Source organism: Carassius auratus, chromosome 41 (genome assembly GCF_003368295.1).
Source record: "Carassius auratus strain Wakin chromosome 41, ASM336829v1, whole genome shotgun sequence".
In the NCBI taxonomy this organism is placed as follows: domain Eukaryota; kingdom Metazoa; phylum Chordata; class Actinopteri; order Cypriniformes; family Cyprinidae; genus Carassius; species Carassius auratus.
Genome location: NC_039283.1, coordinates 10,722,718 through 10,735,207, shown reverse-complemented (window position 1 = coordinate 10,735,207; position 12,490 = coordinate 10,722,718). Strand labels below are relative to the sequence as shown.

The 12,490-nt window shown below is 35.9% G+C and overlaps 1 protein-coding gene and 1 non-coding gene across 2 annotated transcripts; both read right to left on the bottom strand.

The window, feature by feature from the left end:
• Nucleotides 1-6,291: 6,291 nt before the first annotated feature.
• LOC113060074 (nuclear inhibitor of protein phosphatase 1-like) lies at nucleotides 6,292-12,458 on the bottom strand. The gene is made up of 7 exons (XM_026228890.1): nucleotides 12,314-12,458; nucleotides 11,954-12,014; nucleotides 9,747-9,900; nucleotides 9,445-9,662; nucleotides 8,367-8,511; nucleotides 7,669-7,733; nucleotides 6,292-7,590 (listed from the first exon to the last, which is right to left on the bottom strand). The coding sequence occupies exons 1-7, from the start codon at nucleotides 12,361-12,363 to the stop codon at nucleotides 7,252-7,254; spliced, it is 1,032 nt and encodes a 343-aa protein (XP_026084675.1). The 5' UTR covers nucleotides 12,364-12,458; the 3' UTR covers nucleotides 6,292-7,251.
• LOC113060248 (small Cajal body-specific RNA 1) lies at nucleotides 10,654-10,824 on the bottom strand. Its single transcript, XR_003278221.1, has one exon.
• Nucleotides 12,459-12,490: the final 32 nt, after the last annotated feature.

The following is a 12,490-nucleotide window of genomic DNA, read 5'->3' as shown; positions in this document are numbered from 1 at the left end:
AATAAACATGTTGTTGGTTTAGATACAGTGATAAGTTTATTTAGCTCTTCCTGTCCTATGGTTGTAAAGCACTGCAGTTTATCTTTGGGTGCGATGGATGAAACTGAAGTGTTAGACGCTGTAGAATCTACATTCGCTATTGTATTTCTAATGTTATCTATTTTATCAATGAAGAAATTCATAAAGTCATTACTATTTAACGTTGGTGGAATATTTGAATCAGGTGGCATCTGGTAATTTGTTAACTTAGCCACTGTGCTAAATAAAAACCTTGGATTGTTTTGGTTATTTTCAATGAGTTTGTGTATATGCTCTGCCCTAGCAGTTTTTAGAGCCTGTCTATAGCTGGACATACTGTTTTTCCATGTAATTCTAAAAACTTTTAAGTTAGTTTTTCTCCATTTGCGTTCAAGACTACGAGTTAATTTCTTGAGAGAGTGAGTATTACTGTTATACCATGGTACAGTACGTTTTTCTCTAACTTTTTTCAATTTGATTGGGGCAACAGCTTCTAATGTACAGAATACTTCACACTCGTGACTTAAGAGGTCTGTGTATAATATTGTGTTGATTCCCTGGCTCACCTGTTATCTAGCAAACTCTGGAGTGTGCCAGCTTCAGCCGAGTATTCAGGCAGAATTATTCCTTGTCCGTTATTCGATTTTGAAGCCATTATCTGTGCCATTCCGAATAAGGTATTCGGCTTCAGGCACAACCCTAATTACATTACATATTTCATTTTTACATGCAACATAGATAAGTGAATAGAAAGTAACAGCTCCATGCAATATTGTAATCCTAAAATTCACGTCGTACTTGCAAACACTTTGTATGCATTATGGTTAATGCATGCTGGAGTAGTCGATTGTTCCAACAGCGCTGAGTAGTCTATGCAAGCCCTAGTACAGTATGACAAAAATTCGCTGTATTTATGTGCGCATGCCCAGTAGAGCCAAACGTATCCCTTCTAGCCTTAACTTGATCCAGCTAATCAAGCTCTAACTAGACACACTAGAAACTTCCAGATAGGTCTGTTAAGGCCAGTTGGAGCTAAACTTTTCAGGTCATTGGTCCTCCAGGATCTAGTTTGGAGACCCCTGTCTTACAGAGTTGTTACTTTGCACATGCTTTTTGATCATTACAAATAATAATGTAAAATTATATATTATTGAGTAATATATTCTTCAAATCAGTAAAGACTCTACGTTTATTTGTTTGCACTATCTATAACAACAAAATGCACTTTTGTAAAGTCATGAAAGCAAATGGGAAGTGCTTTCTGCCATCTCGGTCTGTAAACTTGAGCGTGAAACTCCTTGTATATCTTTGCCTTACAGACATTAAAAATATATCTGTAGAGAGTAAAATGTCTACTTTTAAAATTAACAAATTCAAATGTAAAATGAATAATCTCAGATTATGTAATAATCCATTTGAAACATGCATACAGGCGCATCCACTGCTGTGGAGATGACGATAAAGCACTTGCTTATCAGTGAATTAATAAAATTTTAATGCAGCCTTCTTACTGTTTAGCTTCTGCGGTGCACTGTGGCATGTTTTATAAGTGTGCTTTAGTGTTAATTAGGCTTTGTAGGCAATTAAAAGGATCATTATTATGATTTAAATGCTTTATTAATAAACATGCTATTAGTGGACTGATGCTTAAAATGAACGACTACTACTTGACCAGAAAAATCATTAGTCACAGGCAGCACTTATTAAAAATATAATCTAAAAATGGTAATAAAAACTATAATGGCATCTCATTGATACTAAATAACACTGCTTTAAATGAGGACAGGAAATGGATGGATAGTTTTTTTTTTTTTTTTATTATCGTACAGTCTGGGACTTTAGTACTGATAAATTATCTACTATAACCACATCATATTTCACAGAATGGATTCAACATTTTTTCTATAGAATCAACATGACTTACACCTAAAAGCTTTAAGGCTAATCTTTGAATATATGATCATCCTTCATACTGGAGTCTAAATAAATTGCTAAATACTTGTACAGTGTTTACCTGTTCAATATATTGTCCATTAGTGAAACTGGTGGCAACAGATTTTGTATTCAACAGTGCACTAGTTATTTCTTATTTATGCACCATTTATAGTGCATTGCACTATGTACCAGACAGCATATCCCTGAAAAGCCCATTGGGACGTATTTAATGCACCCGTGTAAATGTATAACTGATTTGAAATGGGCTGATGGTGCAACAGAGTGTGTAATCCCCACGTTCATGGGTCTATACAATTAAAACAGTACAGTTAAAACTCTTCAGATTTTGTGCTGTGATAGTCAAGTACACTAAATATCAATCTCCTTTGTCATATTTATGACACCCCTCAAAATAGCAGCGCATTAATGCTTTAATACAAAAAAAAAAAAGACAGCACTATGAATAGAGGAATCTATAGCACTGTATGTTTTAGGGTAGACCATAGAGGTTTGCACACCAAACTTAATGTGAAGCAGGGGTAACATAATACAAGAATATTTGAGTGTGATGGACGAATTACTAAAAACTCTCCTCCTGCTCAGCTCATAAATTCTTGGGAATTTAAATCACTATGCTGAAAACAACTATTACAAAAGACAGGCCTACTAAATTTTGGCCAATTCTGAAAAATGTCCATGAAGAATTGTAACAAATTATTAAATAAGCAACCAATATCATCCATCCTGCTTAAGTGTGTGGGCAGTGTTGTTTGAACCCCATTGACTCTCACTGTATAAACTAAAAACATTCAGACGTCATGTCTCCTTTTGTTTTCCACAGAAGAAAGGAAGTAAATGATGACAGAAGACTTTCCATTGAACTTTTATAACTTTTAGTGGAGGAGGGGAACGAGTTACATCAGTATGTGGAGACAATGCTGTAATATACTCATGATGCTGTTTATGTGTAACCCTCACTCAAACTGAATTTTGATCTGGTTTGATTAAAAAATGTATATAATAAAAATACAAAATGTGCGTAATGCGTAAATAAAAAATTGAAATGCTTCTGATTCTGATTCACAGCACCACTATGTAACCTTAAAAACAATACTTTGGTCTCAGATTAAGTTGTAAAAAGAGTTATTTGATCATTTTATCACAAATCGGATGTGTGCTGTCTGCGGTGAACTGGTCAATGACGCTTCTCTCAGTTTTTCACGTTTATGGATGTTTTAGAAACTTTTGGACCTGTGGACTCCTAAACACACTTTTTAAACTCTCACTGATTTAATTAGTAACAGCACATATTTTCACCATGTAAAACCAATGACCAAGAAACATTTATTGCATGCCATAAATCAGACAAACTTAAAACACTAGTATGACAATTAGTTTGCTTCATAATGAGATCATATATATATATATATATATATATATATATATATATATATATATATATATATATATATATATAATATATATATATATATATATATATATATATATATATATATATATATATATAATATATATATATATATATATATATATATATATATATATATATATATATATATATATATATGGCCTATACTGTACTGTATGTCAACAATCTGGCAAACATTAAGATCAGAAACATCATTTATAGTCATTGACCTAGTTCAAAATGCACATCAGAAACTGTTCAATGGGCATCTGCTTTTTAGCTTTTCATTTCATTAAAACAAAATTAATTTTTAATTTTTTTTGTCTCTCATTGAACACTTTCTCTTTAAACAAATTTATTTTTATTTTGGGTCTGATAATTATGACCGGGACGGATTCATCCATGGGTATGTATGTAGTATTTTAATCTCACCCTCATCTTGTATTCCTTGTAAATTAAGAGAAGAGAACATGTTTCAACATCAAGCAGAAGGTGAAGTAGACGAAGACTAGGATGAAGAAGAGGAAGAGCGCTAAATACAGATGGCAGCATAAGCGACAAAAGAAGGACATCCGTCTGAGCTACAGAGACTCATACACCTACAACAGAAAGATGGGATCTTACAACACATGGAGAAACTGATGATTAAGATGATGACAGAATGCTGTTGGGATTCTCCAATATTGCCGTTTAGAGTTTAAGTTATGAACTTGCAGTCTAGCTGATTTTGTTTAACTTTTGCATTAACTGGTTTATATCATAACCAATAAAATAAGAGCTTTAATTGTTATGTTTGCCTTCCATGAAAAAAGGAAAGTCCTTCCAGAAGTGGGAGGAAATAATCACTTTTAAATAATAAATGTTTATATATATATATATATATATATATATATATATATATATATATATATATATATATATACAGTTGCAATCAAAATTACTCAACCCCCTAGAGACTGCAGTACTTTACAAATACAAGCCTTTCTGAAGATCCAGGATAAAATAAAAATTGCATCTATATATTAAAAGTGATATTGTCAATATATAATGTAATATTTTTGAATTATAAGATTTTTTTTATAATACTGCTATATCATAATTATTCAACCCCTATTAAACATTGCTGTTTTTAAATCACTTATCTGCATGGTGGAGAATAAAACAGTCTCAAAACACAATTAAGCTTTTAGAAACTATTAAAAACAGTATTAGCCTGAGCTGTTACACATTCAGTTAGCCCAAGCATGTGTTGAAGTTGAGCAGCAAAAATGTCAACAGAAATCTCACAAAAGCTAAAGAGAATAAATATTCTATTACTTTAGAAAGACTAAGGCTATATGAAGATTTCCAAGACATTGAAAGTTCCTAGAGACACAGCTCTCAGCCTTATTCCTTAGTTTAAAGTGTGTTTTACCAGAAAACCTTTGAGGGTGTTGAAGAAAAAGCACAATAACATAAAACGTTTAATCAGAGCAACTGAGAAAAACCTTCAATGTACAGCCAAAGACTTGCAAGATGACCCGATGAAAGGAGGAAAACCATTTCAATGCAGTGAGAAGAACACTAGACAAGTATGGCCTTCATGTTGTGACATCTTGTAGAATAGCACTCTTGATCAAGAAGAACAAAAGGCACAAAATTCATTTGTGTAGACCTGTGGAGCTCTGGAGGCATGTTATATGGAGTGATGTGACCAAACTGCAACTTTTTGGACCCATGGATCAGCGGTATGTCTGCTGCAAAAAAGGCAAAGCTCATAAGCAGAAGAACACCATCTCCATCCTCAAACTTGGAGGTGGATCAGTCCTGTTATGGGGTTTCTTTACTATAGCAGGAAGTGGAAATCATGACTGTATGAAGGAAATCATGGATTCTTTGAAGTATCAGGCCATTGTGACAAGAATTGTGATGCCTTTGGTGCAAAGAACTGAAGCTGATGATCAATGGACTTTCCTGCAGGACAGTCATCCCAAAGTACACGTCCAAATCTACTACTGCTTGGTTCAGGGATCAGTCAGAGGATGTACTTGAGTGACCTGTTCAGTCTCCAGGCTTAATTCTCATTTCAAATATCTGGTTGAATTTGAAGAAATCAGTGGCAATGTGAAAACCAAAGATTATCAGTGATCTGAAAGCTTTTTCATGCGAGGAATGGCTCAAGACTGTAATAGAGAGGTGACAGAAGCTTCTAAACACTTACAGACAGCATTTATTAGAGATTTTAAAGCATAAATATTTCTGCACAAAGGGGGTTGAATAATTTTGAACATGAATGTTAAGAGCCAGTTCGAATTTTATCATGATTCATCAATGTTCCGTTCTCAGAATCACTCAAAAGTCTATTAACAAACTTTCTCTAATTCTTTACTGATGCATTTGTTGAATTGATTTCAGCAAAATGTCTTGCAGGTCAAGGGGGTTGAATAATTTTGATTGCAACTGTATATATATATATATATATATATATATATATATATTCTATTTTATTTGGCAAACCATTTCTAATAAAAAGGGTCTCATTTCATAGACAAACAAAAGCCTCATAAGTCTTTTACAATGTTATTTTTTGTGGTTTGACACCAGTTTCCAGAAATAGCATAAAAGTATGCTGGTGAAGAACAGGAAGTGAGGTGGCAAAAGTATTGTATATTCACACTGAACATTCAAATATCACCACTGGCATCTACTCTTGGTGGTGCATGTGTATTGTACTAGGCCCATAATTGCTTCTTTCAGCTGTATATGTGAAAATAACAGTGTCAGTTAGGTGCTTGTGTAATGTAAAGGCATGCTGTAACACTGCGAGGACAGGATGGACAACTTGTGTTGACATTATGGCCTCAATCCATAATTGTGGAGAAACTGGTAAATATAAATTAAGATTCAAAGGTAAAGACTTCAGGCATCAGTTTAAATATATAAAAATACACTGGATTTTATTGTGAGTGATATGTACAAACAGCAAATGTACCAAACAGAACAGGAGTAGAAAACTTTTTTCTTTAACATTGAAGGCCATCTGCACGGAGCCCTGATGAAGCATGTCACGATCAACTACAGTTCATTTGAAACGCCACTGCAGTCGGTTCGTATATTAAAGTGGAGCAGCAGAGGAAAAAAAAGATCTTCACAAAAGGTCAAAATGTTACAATATTGCAGAATTTCATCAGTTTTGAAACCTCTAACATCTACTGGATCTATCCTCTGTATTACTGATGCTCATGCACGTCTGATTGAGTTTGAAAGAACGTATTGCTCTCTAGAGCTATAACGTGTACATAAATAGCCCATCCGTGTAAAACTTCTGAACATTTGACATTAATAGTCATTAAAAAAATAATAAAAAAAGGAGTACATTATAAAAGTTAAACCCCATGTCTGCCGTCTTAGGCTAAACATGACACATTTTGCTGTTTGGACCAGGTAATGTGCTTTTGTTTGCATTTCTGTAGGTTCCCACACTTTCAAGCTGGCATTTTAAAGAAATAGCTCAATCAAAATGCACTGAAATGGCATTTTCTCGCCCTCGTGTCATGGCAAACTTCCTATGAAACACAAAAGACCTGATGCACTATGTCCAAGCGGCTCTTTTAACAAAACAAATACAGATGATTTACAAAGCCATGACCAGATCATTGTGTGTGAGGAACAGAGCGAAAGAAATCAAAAGTCTCGAACTAAACGGTGCATTTCACTGGATTTAGAAAGTAATTCAGAGACATGAGTGTGAATCCCTGTTCATTTTAGGAGGAAAAACTTACAAAATAATTCTTTTAAAACTTACAGTTTACTCAGATTCTTGTAGTACAGTCAAAACCTAATTGAGGAGTATAGACGAGTCAGACACAGCCGGTGTTATTAAGAAGCAGCTAAATGAGCAGAGAAGGCATGGGCTTCTTGCCAGGCCAGGCCTCTTTAGCGTACTTCTTCTTGCGGGGTTCGCTGAGCGGGTCGGAGGCATACGGGCCGGGTAACGGCGTGGGGTTGAGCACGAGCGGAGGCGGCGGGACCTCGTGGACCAGGTCTACGTCCGGGGCCGGGTTGGGCAGGGGTAACGGCAGCCCTCCCATTATTGTGGCTCCACTGGGAGCTTCATGACTGGCCGGGGGAAGGTCTCTGTAGAGTCCTCCCTGCATAGGGAACGTGTGCATGTGTCGCGTCACCATTTCCTCGATTCCCAGCGCATTGCCTCCGCCCAGTTTCTTCTTCTGTTGGGTAAACATAGCCATGTAAATCACTCGCTCTTTTTTGCATAAGGCAGAAAGACTTGATATTTGAGAAGTTACCTTAATAGGAACCACAGCTGTTGAGACCATGTTTCTGAAACGTCCAACAGAGGGGTCGATGTCCTCTAAAAGAGTTAACAACAAAGTGACAGAAATTTTTATAAAAAAAAAAACTTAAGTTATTAATAAAACTATACTAGTATATAAATAATATTAGAATAATGCCTAACATCATAGGTTTTCTCAATCGAAGGGTTCCCGTGGGTGCTTAAAATGGTATTAAGAAAAACCTTTGATTTGGGAATGAAAAGTGATTGAATTAAATGTGATCACGTTCAAAGTCAAAGCACGGAGCTGTGGCATCTTCTACAGACTTGTGGTTTCAGAGCAGTTCACGATCAATGAATAACATTTATGCCAAGCGACTGCTTAAAATCAGTTGTGGATCAATTATGTCACCGTTTACTTTATGGATTTATTTTGTATTATGTTGTAAACTGATGTAATTTTGCATATTTTCTCTCATCCTTTTAAATGAGGACCAGGATCTAGTTAAGCAAGATATATTTTAACAAAAGAGTTGTAGTGTATTTTGGGATTTTTATAATTAAGAGCCCAGCATTACACATTTTCCCTAGATATTAATTAATGGGCTAATGTACCCATCATTCATCACAAATTCGCAATATTTAGTGGGTAAACTGTTTTTCTAGTGGTGTGGTTCGATGACATGCAGGCCGGATGAAAAGCTTTTTAACCTGGGTTAATGATCTCGTCCTCTTCACCGAAGCTCACTCTGGAGTTCTTCCTTTTCCTCTTGGGTCTCTGAATATCCAGGTTGCCCTCCTCGATGGTGAGGGTGGAGATGCGCTTGTTATGAGCCGTGTTGAACTCGGTCAGGTTCTGCCAAATAAGCCAAGCACACTATTGAGAGCCATTCATTCATTCATACATTGCAAATTATGTTCAAGTCTGAAAACACTGGACTGAAAGACCAACAATGTCTCGAGCACCACCACCAGTCCTAAAATCTGTTGGAGTGACACATGCATTCATACATGCTTATTACTAATTACTTACATTCTATCACAAAAATGGTTGATTGACTGATGTTAAAATTATAGGCTACTCTCAGATCATATCACACATGAATGTATCTTAATGAAGATAACGGATTTCCATCTGTCTGTCTGGTGAGTTTACTTTCTCCTTCCCTTGCTCATTTCTTCATTTTCTCCTTCCCTTGCGGAGCATGAAGTTTCAATAATGTTTTCATTACTTTTTATGTACATTAGTTAGCGTAGTATTTGTTTTTGCGGTGATATCAAAATTGTTATAGAGCAGTGAAATGTCGCTAGTATATTAAATCTTGATATTAAAGCAACCGTATATCCGGGACATCAGCTATTCTTGACCAGAGCAATGAACAGGACAAAAAATCTCAAAAACAGGTCAGGTTTCGGAGTGTAAATGCAAACTGAAAGGCATGTCTTTTTCTAATTTAAAGCCATATTTATGAAAAAAAAACATACAAACAACAAACAAAAAAAAAAAACTTTGAATTATTTGAATGCTACATGCAATTTTACTTTAGCATTAACAAAACTAATTTAATTTCACACTACTTTTTTATTCTTTCAAATAGTTGATTAACAAGTTTCAACAGTTTTTGCTGTTACCCAAACTGAAACTGAAGTTTGACTTGTATTGGTGCCAATATATTGCCAACACTTGCTTAGAGTTTCTATTTGCTCTTTCACCACAGAATTCCAATACTTGTGATATTTCAGTTTTGATGACTGTCACTCCAGAATAACTAGTAGAGCACACATGTACCTCCAGTTCAGTCTCTTCCTGTGGGAGTCCCAGAAGACCCTTCAGCTCCTCGTCGTCCCCGGTTTTGCTGTCCCCGACGCCGGAGCCCGACTGCCCCTGAGGTTTCTCCCGGATGGTGTAAACACGAGTGGATGCACCAAACGACATGGTGGAGTCGATGGGAACCTGCTGGGGCTTGTGGGGCTCCAGGCGAATGTGTCCCAGGAATGTACCATGTGCTACAGGAAGTCAACACACACGCTGGTTTACTTGTCTGTCATCTGTATGATGTGGCACGTTTGTCATTGGTCTGATGCACTTACTGCTGTTGAGGTCGATGAGAAACACTCTTTTCAGATGCCTGTGGTAGACGAGCGCCGCATGCACGCGAGAACACGACTGATGGTCGATGGTGAAGTCACACATGTCCGGGTTCCTCCCGAACAGATAATACTTCTTTTCATCAATGATCAGTTTCTGCAGAGAGAGCACTTCAGTAGACTGTGCGCATTCAAACAACACACATAATCAGAAGGAAAGATAACGTCCACGTCTGTTCGGGCTAACAAGCCTGAGCTCACTAATAAAAACGCTTCCATTTTCACTACATTTATAATGTGCCTTTTTGCAGACTTCATCTATGTGTGTTTTATTATGCTATGCGTGTCTGTATATACATAAATCAATACAATACATACCTTTAAAAATTGTGCTTTTTTTTTTTTTATCTCCACTTCAGTAAAACTTGCATAGACCAAACATTACAGTTTGAATCCTATCTATATTTTGGAGGTATTTACAGAGGGATTCCTTCATAAATAAATCAGCTAAATTATATAACATTTCCTTCCTAAAAACTTTCCTGCTGTTGAAAAACAAAGCAGTATTTGCTGGTTTACGTCAAAACCCTGAAACTCCCTCTGTGAAAGTCTTTAATAATATGTCAACAACATGACACAAAATGAACGGATTTTGAAACTAATTTTATATCCACTGCTCAGATTTCTGTGCAGGAAATGTATGCAAATGAGTGTATACACTGGAAAATATGGTGATATTCATAAGTTAAACATGTTAACTTATTCACCTGAAGTCCTGTATTAAATGTTGTCAGGTGCCACTTTGCAAGGCACTCGAAATAAACTTCAGGCTAAGTGCCCATGATATAAATCGACTCATAGCATGACAGCAGTGTTTCTGTGCTCTCACAAGCATTTACTCAATGTGTGATAGTGTGCCCTAGAGTTATAACACCTGAGGGAGCGCCTCGCCTCTCAGAGCTTAAATCTCAGGGTCTTGTGTTTCTGTAGCACCATCTGGACCTGACAGCCACCATCACGCATGCATCAGTGTGAGAAAACACAACTGAGCTGCAGGCGGACAGGTCAGTATCTGGTGCATCTGTCACATGATGGACAAGCTGTCAATCACTTTAAAACATTACCCACATAATTAAAACACACACACAGCTGTTCAAAAGTTTGGGATCAGTTAAAAAAAAAAAAAAAGTTACAATTTAAAATAACAGTATTCTATTTTAATATACTTTTAAGTGTAATGTATTTCTGTGATGTGCAGCTGTATTTTCAGCATCATTCCTCCAGTCTTCAGTGTCACATGATCTTCAGTAATCAGAAAAATATGATGATTATTTAGCAAAGTTGGAAACCGTTTTTGCTGCTTAATATTTTTTTGGAACCAGTGATATTTTATTCAAGATTATTTGATGAATGAAAAGCATTTTATTTAAAATACAGATCTTTTCTAACAATGCAAGTCTTCCACGGTCACTTTTTTTTAATCAATTTAACACATCTTTGCTGAATAGAAGTATTAATTTCTTTCAAAAATAGTAAGAAAATAAAAATGAGTAGAGTATACGATTACAAAAAAATTCTATTTTGAATAAATGCTGCTCTTTTTGACGTTTTATTCTTCAAAGAATCCCCAAAAAAAAGATATCACAGGTTCCAGTATATACACATGCACACACACACACATATATATACACATAAAAAACATATATACATACACACACACACACATATACATATACATATATATATATATATATATAAGCAAAAACTGTTTCTAAGATTGAGAATAAAAAATCACATTATAATAATGATTTCTAAAGGATCGTGTGGCACTGAAGACTGGAGTAATGATGCTGAAAATACAGCTGCAAAACACAGAAATAAATTACATTTTAAAGTATTTTTGATCAATTAAATGCAGTGCAGCCACAGGGATCAGAAGAGACTTAAAAATGGAAATTCTTACGGTTCCCAAACTTTTGACCGTCTTTGTATTTTTATGTGCATGTTTATCCTAGAGTTGTGGTCATTAGTAAAAAGAGTTGCTTTAAGATTCCTTAAAAAGTCTATGGAAAACAATAACAACATACAGGTTTGGAACAACACGAGGTCGGAGTACGTTACATGCATTAGTTAAAATAATAAAAACCTGCGATGGCTAGTTTTTTACTAACAGTATTATCAACTAGAATTCGTAAGACTGAGTGAAATACCTCGACGAGTTTGTCTCCTTTCAGCACGTCCAGATGCAGTCCTGCTGGAGGCTTCCCTGCCCTGAAACCAGACCAACACACGAGCTCAAACCAGCTACTACAACACACACAGCAACTGAGGTGTCCTCGGGTAGAAGATTTACTTCTAATTACCAAATTACTTCGATTAATTAAACGCTGTACACAGTTCTACACAACGAGGGCAGTTTGTAAAACAGGTTTGAGCTCCACAGTGCGACGGAAGATCCGCTAAAAGAGCACGAGAGCTAACCGTTCGCTGCAAGATTGCGGGTTTTTTTGAATGCTGGATACGATAAAGATTCATGCATTAAATACAGCAATTACTGGTGTGTGTTTTACCATGATGGACAGTCGAAAGATGGGTTCGTTGCTGTAGTATTTGTTTCCATTGTCACACATTCTAGCCTGCTACATACACGCCAAGCATCTTGGGTAATCTACTCAAAATTGAACGACGTCTTCCGGCTCATGAATAATAAAGATGCTCTTTCAGAACTCGTAATTGATTGGCTTAAA

What these genes read in the sequence shown, in the direction of transcription:
- LOC113060074 (XM_026228890.1), bottom strand. Translation starts at nt 12,363, where the DNA reads ATGGAAACAAATACTACAGCAACGAACCCATCTTTCGACTGTCCATCA. An exon ending in AGGAAGAGACTGAACTGGAG is followed by an intron (nt 8,512 to 9,444) that starts GTACATGTGTGC and finishes CTTATTTGGCAG; the next exon opens with AACCTGACCGAGTTCAACAC. An exon ending in CAGCTGTGGTTCCTATTAAG is followed by an intron (nt 7,591 to 7,668) that starts GTAACTTCTCAA and finishes TTTACCCAACAG; the next exon opens with AAGAAGAAACTGGGCGGAGG.